Raw genomic sequence first — 12,548 nt, 5'->3', positions numbered from 1 at the left:
CGTCCCTGCCCAGGTAGCATGGCTTTAATAATCTATCCTCTATCATTTTCCAAGCCCGGCCCCCCGTGTATGCTTTGAAAAGGGCGCACATTCGGGCTATCAATCTACGCTGTGCCAATGTTTCCCAACCAGATTCGTTCGTGAAATTTGCAAATTTAGCCGCTCTCTTCTGCACCCGATTTAGTGCTCTTACCTGTCCTTCCCTGTAAGGGTCCCAACACACAGCTCCATATTCAAGTATCGGTCTCACTAGCGACGTATAAGCTAAACGTTTCGTATTGTTATTTCCCTTTTTTAGTATACGCATTACGAAATGGAGAGCCTTCCATGCTTTAATTAGTGTATAATTCACATGATCTGCCCAGCTCAGATCACTGCGAATAAGTATTCCTAAGTACTTAAAGCTATTTGCCTCTGAAATTAATTGATCCCCAAAAAAGTAACTCAGCTTATCCTTCACCCTAGCTCTATTGAAGCTGACTGCTTTACTTTTACCTATTAAAGACTGACAGAATATTTGGGACGCATTGTAGGGCTTATTTAATCCAAATCAGAGAAGAAGAAAAAGAGATACGCCTACGTAATCCCGTGCTTCGTACAAGACGAAGCCTGTCGGAGTTTCACGTAGCGAACCGGAAGCATGTGTGCGTGTGCTGATACGCATTATCTGGGCTCCCAAGCGGATGCAGATCACTGAAAAACACCCAGACAAGCGGCCGAGCTGGGGTAGAAATAACAGGACAGGTCTCCTGCAAAATATTTTCTTTGTCACAAATGTACTATCTATTTGTGCGGCGGTGCAACAAGGTGGAGCCTTTCCTCAACTACACCACAAGTCTTGGCGTTAAGCAAAGGGGCAACTCGACATTTAATTTTCGTTTTGGCCACAAACGAAACTTCTGTTACATTTGCGTTGGAACGCAGGCGTTTTTGAATGTTTGCAGGCGTAACATCAACGCTTCGCATCGTCACCGATTGTTGCATTTAACATTTTTTATTTATTTAGTGTTCTGTCTGAGGACAGGTCCATATGAACAGGATCCTTCCATCCTTTTCTAGGACTGGGACCTGTTCATATACGTTCTTGGCAGATGATCCAGAAGTGGTTTGCCATTGCCTTCTTCTGTGTGTGAATGGAGTAATTGTTGGGATGCCACGGAGGAAAACTCCGTGTTGCCTAGACCACGGCCTTGCCCAACACAAGTTATAAATTCGGGCACCGCTAGACCACCGTGGCTATGCATCTACCATACAGAAAGAAAATTATAAAAGATTTGTGGGCATGTCTGTGGGCTATAAATGTCATTGTTGTGTGAGAGACTACACTACATTATTTAAATACTGTGTTTCATCAATTGTTGCTGTCAGATTTAGCGAAAACTGTTTCATTTATGAAGTACGTTGTCATTGAATAGATCATACAGCGTCCAATAATGGAATATTAACGACATGGAAAATATGTTTAAGGAAAAGATCGTAGCCTAATTTAAATTAGGTCACAATCCAAAAATTTGTCTGGAAGAAAGAAGGGAAACAACAATGAACCTCGTTAAGGATGGCTGGTCTCTTGGCCCAGTTTTGGTCCCGGGACCTTCTGAATACGGAACAAGAATGCTAACCAATTATCTGTGGTCCTATGACCTAAAACAGTGGAGTATAAACTCAGGTCATTGTTCACGAAAATAAGCAACAATGGATGAAGATGGGGTGGGATGTAATGCCATAAGACCTTAAATGACATTCGCCTACTTTGTTTGAAAGTTTTTATGAGGAGACACTCAGACGAGCGTTCTAATTTCTTAAGAGCATGTTAATTTGTCTTTCTTACAATATGAGAAAAAGTAACATCGATTTTAAAGAGATGCGTATAAAAAGTCGTTCTGAGGAACTGAAGGAAAAAAAAACTGAGGTTGTTCGAAAGGAGGGCAATTTCATTTTCACAAGTGAGGCGACCACCTGTTCGAGTGACCTGTCTGCCAATTCTTAGACATCAATCAAACAGCACTGGTTCTACGAATACCTCCTTTGCCAAATCATTATACCGAAACCACCGACTAAAATACATTTACGGTTAACATAGAACCGAATCGTCTGCACTTAAAATGCTCGTTCGAAACACAGGATTATGAGTCAGACATGAAATTTGCTATCTCCGACGTAAACAATAATTGTTATTAGTATAAAACTCTTATCTTGACAATAAACAAATATTAAATTCACGTGAAAAAAAATCCACTGTTATTTGATACTTATTCGGATTTACTATAATTTAAATAATATATAATGTCCCAAATAAAATATAATTTTATTTCCTTGAGGTTTTCGTGGTTTACTTTAATTCTTTCCAGAATCTGACATCACAGTCTGTCTCTTTTCCTTCTTATTCCTTTCTTTACAGTTAATAGTATATTAGGACTACCTATAATATGTGTAATATATTTAAAACTCACTTGGCAGAAGATAAATTACTGGGAAGAAACTACTCGGGTATTTTGAGAGAAATACTAAAATTTAAAGAAATTTTAGGTTCTCACGGCGATTAGTCTGAAGATGGCTGTCTTCTGGGTTGTTGCGCAGTGTAATCCGGTAGAAGGTTACAGACGTTTCGGAGGACTTTGCTGCCTCCATCATCAGGTCGATATTAAAAATGATCTTAAAGATCGAGGGTGTGAAATGGCTTCATATGGCTCAGGATAGGGACCAGTGGCGAGCTCTCGTGTCCACGACAGTGAAGCAATGGGTTTAATTAAAATGCGGGTGATCTCTCGAGCAGCTGAGTTATTATTAGGTCGTATGCTTGTGGGATGAGACTTGGCTGGTAAAAAAATCGTCAAATGACGAAAAAGTTCTCCGGATTCACGGACGTTGAGCTCCATAGCAACCAACGAGATCTGTCGTCGTCGGGCATCGTCTTTACCTTATTCAGGGAAATGGCTTGTTATTTTTATCCCGAGAGATCACAGCTTGCGCTGGGTCGAAACGATAACTCCACTGCTCGCGGTGGCAGCTCTTACGTCACTAAATCACCTCTACAGGGTGTTCAATAACGAAACAACTTCCGAATTAACGCAATGCTGTGTATTAGACCTTTAAAGCCGAAGAGAGAGAGGGGGAGAAAGGAGACTGGCACAGACCAAAAGTAATTTCTATGTAATGCTTGTGGCGTTGAACATAAAAAAAAAAAACTTCGTCATAATCTCTCATCAGATGGTTTCGGAGAGGAAATTTGTGGAGACACACATACAATCGAACGCAACCCCTATTATGCGCTCACTTTATGCACCTCATGTACGTGATGGATAATTATGTACCTCGGTTCAATATTCTTGAATAGGACAGACCCGTGAAACGTAGGAAGTTTCCTCAGTTCCCATCAGGGTTAGGCACTGCTGAGGGAAATTTCAGTGAGAAAATCGGGTTTTTGGAATTTACAAAAAAAATTAGAAAAATATAAACTCGATCTGTGATAACTTTGTTTTTCGTTTCCAGAACTTTTAATAACTTGTGTGATGACCTGAATTTGCCTGTTCGCAGTCCCTGTGGAAGCGACCGCGTTCCTGGGCGCCGTGGCTGCCTTCGTCGTCCTCCTGCTGGTCTTCTTCCTCTACCTGAACAAGAAGTGGTGTTTCTACAGCATCGGCGGCTTCCCCTGCTGCGACGAGCCCCTCAGCCCCAACCCCCCGCGCTCCAAACAGCTCGGTAAACCTGTACCTTCATTGTACTTCTAAGCCTTCTTAAACTATAAGTACACACATTTAATTTTACTCCATTCGATTCAAAATTTGTCACAAGTATATATTTCCCCCTATTTAACCCTTTGAAGCCGAAGAGAGAGAGAGAGAGAGAGGAAATTGGTGGGGGAGAAGTGAGAGACACTTCGATATCTGGGGGGGAGAAAGAGCATCTTATAGCTAGAAGGTCCCCAGGCAATGCCCGCTCGTCCTTCTGTTAAGGATAAAGTAAGAGTGAAGGCGTTAGTGTGATGATTGGCATAAAAGACGGAATTTTGAAATTTTGTATCAGAGAAGCTGAGGCTATTAATTTGGAAGTTTAGGACATCATTTAGAAGTTCCTACTAAGGGGGGGGGGGATAAATTTTGACGGCGTTAAGGGGTGGTAAATTTTGATTAATATAAGTCGGGAGGGCTGTATGAGAAGCTTGCAGTGGCAACTTGGAACTTGGGAACCATCTCAGCATTTTGAAGCCGAATCCCGTCTAAACAACATTTAAGAATTCAGTCCGTACCGCGAAGAAAACACAACACTTCACCATTACAAAGATCAAATGGTTAACGTAGTTTAAGGAAATAATCGCTGTTTACAGTGAGAATCACGCGAAACTCATAGATACAGTGCGTAGGCATGTAAAAAATATTTAAAGATTCAGTCCGTACCGCGAAGAAAACACAACACTTCACCATTACAAAGATCAACTGGTTAACGCTGTTTAAAGAAATAATCGCTGTTTACAGTGAGAATTACACGAAACTCATAGATACAGTGCGTAGGCATGTAAATAATATTTAAAGATTCAGTCCGTACCGCGAAGAAAACACTAGACTTCACCATTACAAAGATCGACTGGTTAACGCTGTTTAAAGAAATAATCGCTGTTTACAGTGAGAATCACGCGAAACTCATAGATACAGTGCGTAGGCATGTAAATAATATTTAAAGATTCAGTCCGTACCGCGAAGAAAACACCATGCTTCACCATTACAAAGATCAACTGGTTAACGCTGTTTAAGGAAATAATCGCTGTTAACAGTGAGAATCATAAGAGACTCATAAATAAACTCTGTGCGCAAATGGCAGAGTTACTGAATATTGAAGCAGTTGGTACACATAGTTACCACTTTGCTTTAAAGGGTTAAATAACCTCTACAGTAAAGGAAAGCCAAGGCTTCAATCGAGACAGGTACCAAACGGAAAGCAGTAGAACTGGTCTCATTCCTGGAAACAATTTAGCAATCGATAAAAGGAGACGTGACTAGGCCTACAATTGTTTGGCTCATGGCCACTACCCCCCCCCCCCCCCCAAGCCCCACAACACAATTGCTTCAATAACGTCCACCGATAATCCTTCTAACGAAAATAATAAGTCGCAAAGTAGTTCACAAAACTTCTTTTCCCATGACATGGACTGAATTGGCCTGAAGTGGACCTCACTTTCAACTTTGTATCAGCTTAGAAGATCTGACGACAATCATATTAAAAACCAAGGAATGCGTTAGGTTTCTCTGGTGATAATAAAACGGGAAACCTATTGTTACTGCTACACTATCTATTGTTGTAAAAATATTTGTTCTTCTGTTACGAATTTATTGAAGAGTGGAGCAAGGGCATAAGCCAAGCAGGGTCGCCGCGTTCGTGAACAGTTTCAAATTTTGATATTAGCTTTTAGTGAAAGTTTTTATGTTAATGTGGGGGGGGGGGAATTTTGATGTAACATGGAGAGGGATGCATGTAGGGCAACGTGGAATTTGGATACCAACTCAGCATTTTGCTGTTGGACCGAGGAAAACCGCGGACAACGTGCGTTGCTTTATAAAAAATACAGTTTTGTTCCTTGCTCATTCAATTACAAAAATCGTATTCATTGTCAGTTTGCAGATGTACGCGGTGGTCATTGTTGCCTCCTAAATTTCAGTGTAGGCGATCAGAAGTAGAATCTAGTCTAAATAATGTTTAAGAATTCATTCCTTACAACAAAGAACACACAACACTTAACCAAAATCTTATTCAAAAGATTAAAGCAGGATTTTGATTTTATCACAAACTCTTCTAATTTTAAACTTCTCTCAGAGTTACAGAACTTAACACTCGTATATCACGAGACAATACGTTTTACTTTGGATTACCACATTCACATTCACTAACTTGTGACGCTGAATTGGATTGCACACGAGTAATTTAAATACAGGCTTGTTCTTTGCTGATTTCTACAATTTTCACACAGATATCGCTAATAAAGCTACAGTCTATTTTGTTAGCCGAATTACGTGTCATTCAAATAGAAGTATTGCAGTTTCGTGTGGACCGGAGGACGCATGCGCGGTGGCCGAATGTCTGATCACGCAGAAGCGGTAAATATTTAACAAATCTGTGCTTTTGCGTACATGGACTTCAGTCACCTCCCTTACACCGTTAATGCATATTCTCTGTCTGCATTGCATTCGCTGTGAGTTAGTGATAACTACATATCTATAAGAAGTAATCCGTATATTTATTCAAAAAATATTTCAGTTTTACCTGATAATTTGTTGTGTCCAAAGTGCAGTATACTAATAAAACGGTACATATCGTGTGTAAACTCGTCTGATAAAATTATGAATCCTATTTGACGTTTAATAACAGACATGACGATTTAATATTAATACGAGTGTATCAGCACATAAATTATGTTAATCTACATAAATTGTTAGTGGTGATAGCAGCAGCGCGCAATCTGCGGAATAAATTACAATGTTTCTCATAAAGTTAGAATACGTAACTGTAGTGGGTTCATATCAGTAACATAATATAGTAACGTAATGTAGTGATCAGGGCGCCTGAATCACAGTACTATTTATACTATTATCTTGTTAATTTTATTGGTAACAACTTTATTAGGTACAGATTTTTATCAATGCCTAATTTGTATAACATTGTTTCAAAGACTGGCACCTTTACCAAGTTTTTCATGTTAAATTATCACCAAAAAATATTTGTTTATAGAACGTGTAAATATATTTATAAACTACCTAATAGCTCCAAAATACTTATTTGTTACTACGGAAAAATTACCCAAATAACACCATGGAACAAAGTTGAGAAGCTAATGAATAGTACCCTCAGTTAGTCGATAAAGTCTCCGTGTTTAATGGAACCGGAAGGTTTATTGTGTGTTCACAAGAGCCCGCCACCAGTCCCTATCCTCTGTAACAAATTATCCCAATCCACACCTTCAAATCCGACCATCCTAATACCCATCTTAATATATCCTCTATTTACGCCGAGGTCTAGCTAATTCCTCCTTTAGACTGTCAAACTAAAATATTTTTACGCATTTCTCATCCCTCCTGTGCGTGCTACATGCCCCATGTGATCATCCTAATAATATTTAGCAAAGAGCACAAATTATAATAAAGTGTGAGGTTAGAGGTGGCCTTCAATAGCGTAAAGTCCATATCAAATTTAATAAAAATCCGTCTAGAGGTTCTAAAGTTGGAACATGGACAGACAGATATCTCTTTTATGCACTTTAATGCATGGTAAACCATATTTGCTTGCTTCTAAATCTGCTTCAGCATCCAAATAATTATTCTTGAACATCGCATAGCCTAGTACCAATTATTTGACAGTAGACAGTAACAGTTAGCAGCAGTAGTGGTGTTAGTACACGTTACTGAGCCCTTGGTATTATAAATAACAAACCACATCTTTCATAAACCTTTTAAATTTAGATAAAATCACGACTGAGCGATTAATGCTCCTGTATCACGTTCGGAAGGTCCCGAGTTTGAATCTCATCCTGGATACTGGTTATCCTTGGTCTCTCTCCAGGCAAATTATGGGAAAGTATGTAAGACTTGAGGTTCTCACAGCGGTGAGTATGAAGATATCCGTCTTCTGGGTTATTGCGCTGTGTAGTCTGGTCGATGTTAACCAACGTTTCAGAGGTCATACTGCCTCCGTCATCAGAGTATGAAGATTTCTGTCTTCTGGGCTGTTACGCTGTGTAGTCTGGTCGATGTTAACCAACGTTTCGGAGGTCATACTACCTCCATCATCAGGGCGATGAGTATGAAGATTTCTGTCTTCTGGGTTGTTGCGCTGTGTAGTCTGGTCGATGTTAACCAACGTTTCAGAGGTCATACTGCCTCCGTCATCAGGGCGAATTCATCGCCCTGATGACGGAGGCCAGACTACACAGCTCAATAACCCAGAAGACGGATATCTTTATGGGAAAGTACCTTAAATCAGGCCTTGACCACTTCCTTCCATACTCTTTTCATCTCATTATTCATTAATTATTCTATCGCTTAAAGCGATACCATCATTAAACAAACCTTAAATAAATAAGTTAAATCAGTACATACTCATATCTCGAAATGTTCGTTTCATTCTTCCATCTGCGTGAGCTGATAATTTCTCCGAGATGCTTTTATAAACAATTCTAGCTGTTTTAGTAAAACACTTAAGTAGATTTTGGTCTTTTGATGAGAATATTAAATTGTAATGTCTTCTACAGTGCAATTTTATCCGCCTATAAGGATCGCTATTTGTGTTATGTATATGGAATTTTGTCGCAAGGGATCGAGCAAGGTGGTGGTGAGAACGTAATTCAGCCCCAACGTGTATGAACAAAAAAGACAGCTGTTGTGATGATGTCACAGTCAAGTGCAGTGTAAACTAACTGGAAGGCTATAGAATGTACTGTTTTCCTTTCGCTGAATGTTGTTCCCTCTCCAGTCTGCTCAAGAGATATGCAGGGTACCCTCGCCAAACTGAGAGTACGTTCAGTTTCCATTCTTAAGTGTGTGTATTTGAAGTTTACTGATAAGTGATTTCACGGCAAATGAGTTTGATTTCCTTCGATGCTCTGTAAGAAACAGATTCTTTGAAGATATTCATTTTCTGACTTTAACCCGATTGTAAACAAGTGTGTGACTAATATTCTAATTTCCATTTGCTTAACTTTAAATATTTTGAAGTATTTCTAACATCTCGTATACTTTCGTCCTGTGTTCTGGTTATTATGAACAATACTTAAAGACAGTGTACAGTCAGATGATGTAGTTATTAAGTATCATCACAGTTCAAATGGCTACGAAACATTTAACGGCGTATAAAGTTCAATTTTTTTTTTTTTTTTTAAAATATGTAACCCTGCCACTGTCATGTATCTCCAGTTGTATTAATACACTGACATTTCTTTTAACCAAACACGTGCGTTCAGTTGAGTCTGAACTTGGTGTTCTAGAAGATTCATGGCTGGTAGAAAGCTTTTTATCATACGCAAGACTTGGACGACCATTTCTATAGTGGAATTGGACAACATTTTAGCAGAGTGCGACGAGTGTGAAACCCAGTTAGACTGTGTGTTATTTCTGCAGAGCTGAAGGCTTCCACCTGTGTCTCCTATTTATTTCTAAAGAAGCCAAAATTTTCCATTGGTTTCTCTCGCTTATTCTTAAAACAAAAGATTTCCACTGGGGTACCCTGTTTAATTTTTATAAAGCTGTAGGTTCCCACGAGAGTGCACATGTCTTTAAGAGATACGACATTTACATGAAAGTGTTACGTATACAATCCCTGGTGCTGTTGCAGGAAAGGCATACTCTTATGAAGAGCCAGAGACAAGTTCTGACAGCGAGGAAGATGTCCTGAAACGCCTTAAACTTCCAGAGCCAGTGCCCGGACCATCAAATGTGACTGACTCCAGTTTCTACCACCAGCAGTCAATACATGGTCTCACACGTAAGAAACTTTGAACTACTTAAGAGCATTTATTGATGCCATCTGGGTGTGATAAGCATCCTGGGGTCACGACGTTGAACCCCGTTCAGCGTGAACAGGTTTAGAAGTTCTCTGTGAAAACAAGAAGCCAGGAATTTAATCAGGATGTATTGACAACGAAGAAATATAAGACCTGTGACTACGAGGTGCGATCGGAAAGTTTCAAGACTGCGCCTATAAAAACCCGTACACTTATCTCAGGTATTAAATTCATCCATCACCCTCGAAGTAGTTCCCCTGGGAGTGAATAAAACGATCCCAGGGCCGCTGCCAAGCCTGGAAGCATCCCTGGAAATCTTTCTTTGTCAGCCTGTCAAGCACCATCTGCGATTCTGCCTGAATCTCTTCTATCGTCTCAAATCTCCTTCCCTTTAGCTGAATTTTCATCTTTGGGAAGAGGAAGAAGTCACACGGCGAATAAGGAGGGTGCGGGATGACGGCCATGGTGTTTGAGGCCAAAAACTGCCGAACTTTGAGGGCGGTGTGCGCTGGCGAGTTGTCATGATGCGTCGCATGTGGAGTTCTTCCTTTAGAATCAGCTGACAGGTCCCATAGCCTATCCCAACAATGTCGCACAAGTCGTTGATGGTACGACGTCGATCTTCGTGAATGGCCTGCCGAATATTCGTAACATTTTCGGGCGTTGTGCTCGAAGATGGTCGTCCAGAACGCTCGTCTTCATCGACAGAGGTTCGGCCATTTTTAAAACGTGAATGCCACACAAAAGTTTGTGCACGACCCATTGCGGACTCCCCAAATGCTTGCTTTAGCATTTCATAGGTTTCCGTAGCCGTTTTGGCGAGTCTTTGGCAAAATTTGATGCACACGCCATTCCGAAATCGCAGGAGGGTCGGTGTAATGCACTACCAAAACGCCCGTAACTAAGAAACAAATGCTAATTCGATGATGCCGGCTGGCACACTGATTCACTATGAATGTAGGCCGCACCCCCTAGCGGCAGAAGCTCGTACTACATCCGGTTCGCCCTCTATTGACACAGTCTTGAAACTTTCCGATCGCACCTCGTATAATGCTGGTCCAAATTGGACAAATACTAATATGGCTTTGTTTATTCGCTCAGATCACGTCGGGCCACGAGTCTGACGTGCCACATGGACTTAGGACTCTCACATAGTGATCGCTGGAACAGAATATTTGTCTGCGAGTGTCTGACCTCAACCAATATCATAATTATCCTCATTTCAGAGCCAAACAAGTCCCCCACGAGCTCACAGAGCGCGGATCTCATCTCACTGGCAGAGAAGGGTAAAGTGGGGAGTAGCAGTACGTCCTCCAGCTGCTCCACGACGAGCGGCGAGGACGAACAGCAGAAAGAGAAGGCTCTACGACACAGAGACAGCCACGGCAGCAATGGCACCACGTTCCGCAAGCTGCCGCTCCAGTGTAGCGTGGACACCATGGACGAGGAGGTCCAAGAACCTCCTCACTCCACCACCGAGCATTTCACCGACAACATGAGCAACCAAGACGTAGGTCCCACCAAATACATGCATAGAATTCATTAGTTACGATCATCAAATCAGTAAACCTGAAGCTACTCTCATTAGTGGTGTAATAACAAGGAAATTACCTTCGTCTGTCATCATAAATCTATCCCAAAATGTAGTACTCCGCCATTACAAAATAAAAAAGTAATGTACTCTTTGTAGAAACTACCACTTTCAGCTATTCTAGCGGTTAGAACGCTGGCCTTGTAATCCTTGGGGTCTCGGGTTCGATTCCCGGCGGTGCCCGAATTTATAACTTGTGTTGGGCAAGGCCGTGGTCTAGGCAACACGGAGTTTTCCTCCATGGCATCCCAACAATTACTCCATTCACACACAGAAGAAGGCAATGGCAAACCACTTCTGGATCATCTGCCAAGAACGTATATGAACAGGTCCCAGTCCGAGAAAAGGATGGAAGGATCCTGTTCATGTGGACCTGTCGTCAGACAGAACACTAAATAATAATAAGATGAGGTGGTCTAGCGGTTAGAACGCTGGCCTTGTAATCCTGGGGTCTCGGGTTCGATTCCCCGCGGTGCCCGAATTTATAACTTGTGTTGGGCAAGGCCGTGGTCTAGGCAACACGGAGTTTTCCTCCATGGCATCCCAACAATTACTCCATTCACACACAGAAGAAGGCAATGGCAAACCACTTCTGGATCATCTGCCAAGAACGTATATGAACAGGTCCCAGTCCGAGAAAAGGATGGAAGGATCCTGTTCATGTGGACCTGTCGTCAGACAGAACACTAAATAATAATAAGATGAGGTGGTCTAGCGGTTAGAACGCTGGCCTTGTAATCCTGGGGTCTCGGGTTCGATTCCCCGCGGTGCCCGAATTTATAACTTGTGTTGGGCAAGGCCGTGGTCTAGGCAACACGGAGTTTTCCTCCATGGCATCCCAACAATTACTCCATTCACACACAGAAGAAGGCAATGGCAAACCACTTCTGGATCATCTGCCAAGAACGTATATGAACAGGTCCCAGTCCGAGAAAAGGATGGAAGGATCCTGTTCATGTGGACCTGTCGTCAGACAGAACACTAAATAATAATAAGATGAGGTGGTCTAGCGGTTAGAACGCTGGCCTTGTAATCCTTGGGGTCTCGGGTTCGAATTTATAACTTGTGTTGGGCAAGACCGTGGTCTAGGCAACACGGAGTTTTCCTCCGTGGCATCCCAACAATTACTCCATTCACACACAGAAGAAGGCAATGGCAAACCACTTCTGGATCATCTGCCAAGAACGTATATGAACAGGTCCCAGTCCGAGAAAAGGATGGAAGGATCCTGTTCATATGGACCTGTCGTCAGACAGAACACTAATAATAATAAAAAAAATGCTTCAGTAAAATAATTAAGAATATTATACTTGTGCTTTGAGTGCAGTTTTGAAATCCCCATTTTGAAAAGTTACAAAGTTCCAACAAATTCTGATGTCATAAAGGAACATCACCATGGAAACAAAAGGTAAACAGTGAAAAGACGGCAAGGATCCACTTGATCCCACAGGAAATAATTTAAGTGCAAAGAAATAA

General features: G+C 41.4%; 1 protein-coding gene across 3 annotated transcripts in view; it reads left to right on the top strand.

The window, feature by feature from the left end:
• Syt14 (Synaptotagmin 14) overlaps positions 1 to 12,548 on the top strand; it is a 32,818-nt gene that overhangs the window by 8,277 nt on the left and 11,993 nt on the right. For 2 of the 3 annotated variants that reach the window (XM_022078349.2, XM_022078348.2), the window contains exons 2-4: positions 3,535 to 3,699; positions 9,313 to 9,462; positions 10,708 to 10,991. In XM_022078349.2, coding sequence (XP_021934041.1) covers positions 3,535 to 3,699; positions 9,313 to 9,462; positions 10,708 to 10,991 — 599 coding nt within the window. Of the gene's footprint in view, positions 1 to 3,534; positions 3,700 to 8,295; positions 8,496 to 9,312; positions 9,463 to 10,707; positions 10,992 to 12,548 lie in introns of those variants that run through there. The other variant, XM_022078351.2, reaches the window with a different exon arrangement.

Source organism: Zootermopsis nevadensis, unplaced genomic scaffold, assembly GCF_977971745.1.
Source record: "Zootermopsis nevadensis isolate Lab colony 2312 unplaced genomic scaffold, Znev_1.0 Znev_ptg000010l, whole genome shotgun sequence".
Classification (NCBI taxonomy): Eukaryota; Metazoa; Arthropoda; class Insecta; order Blattodea; family Termopsidae; genus Zootermopsis; species Zootermopsis nevadensis.
This window is presented reverse-complemented; position numbering and strand designations above follow the sequence as displayed.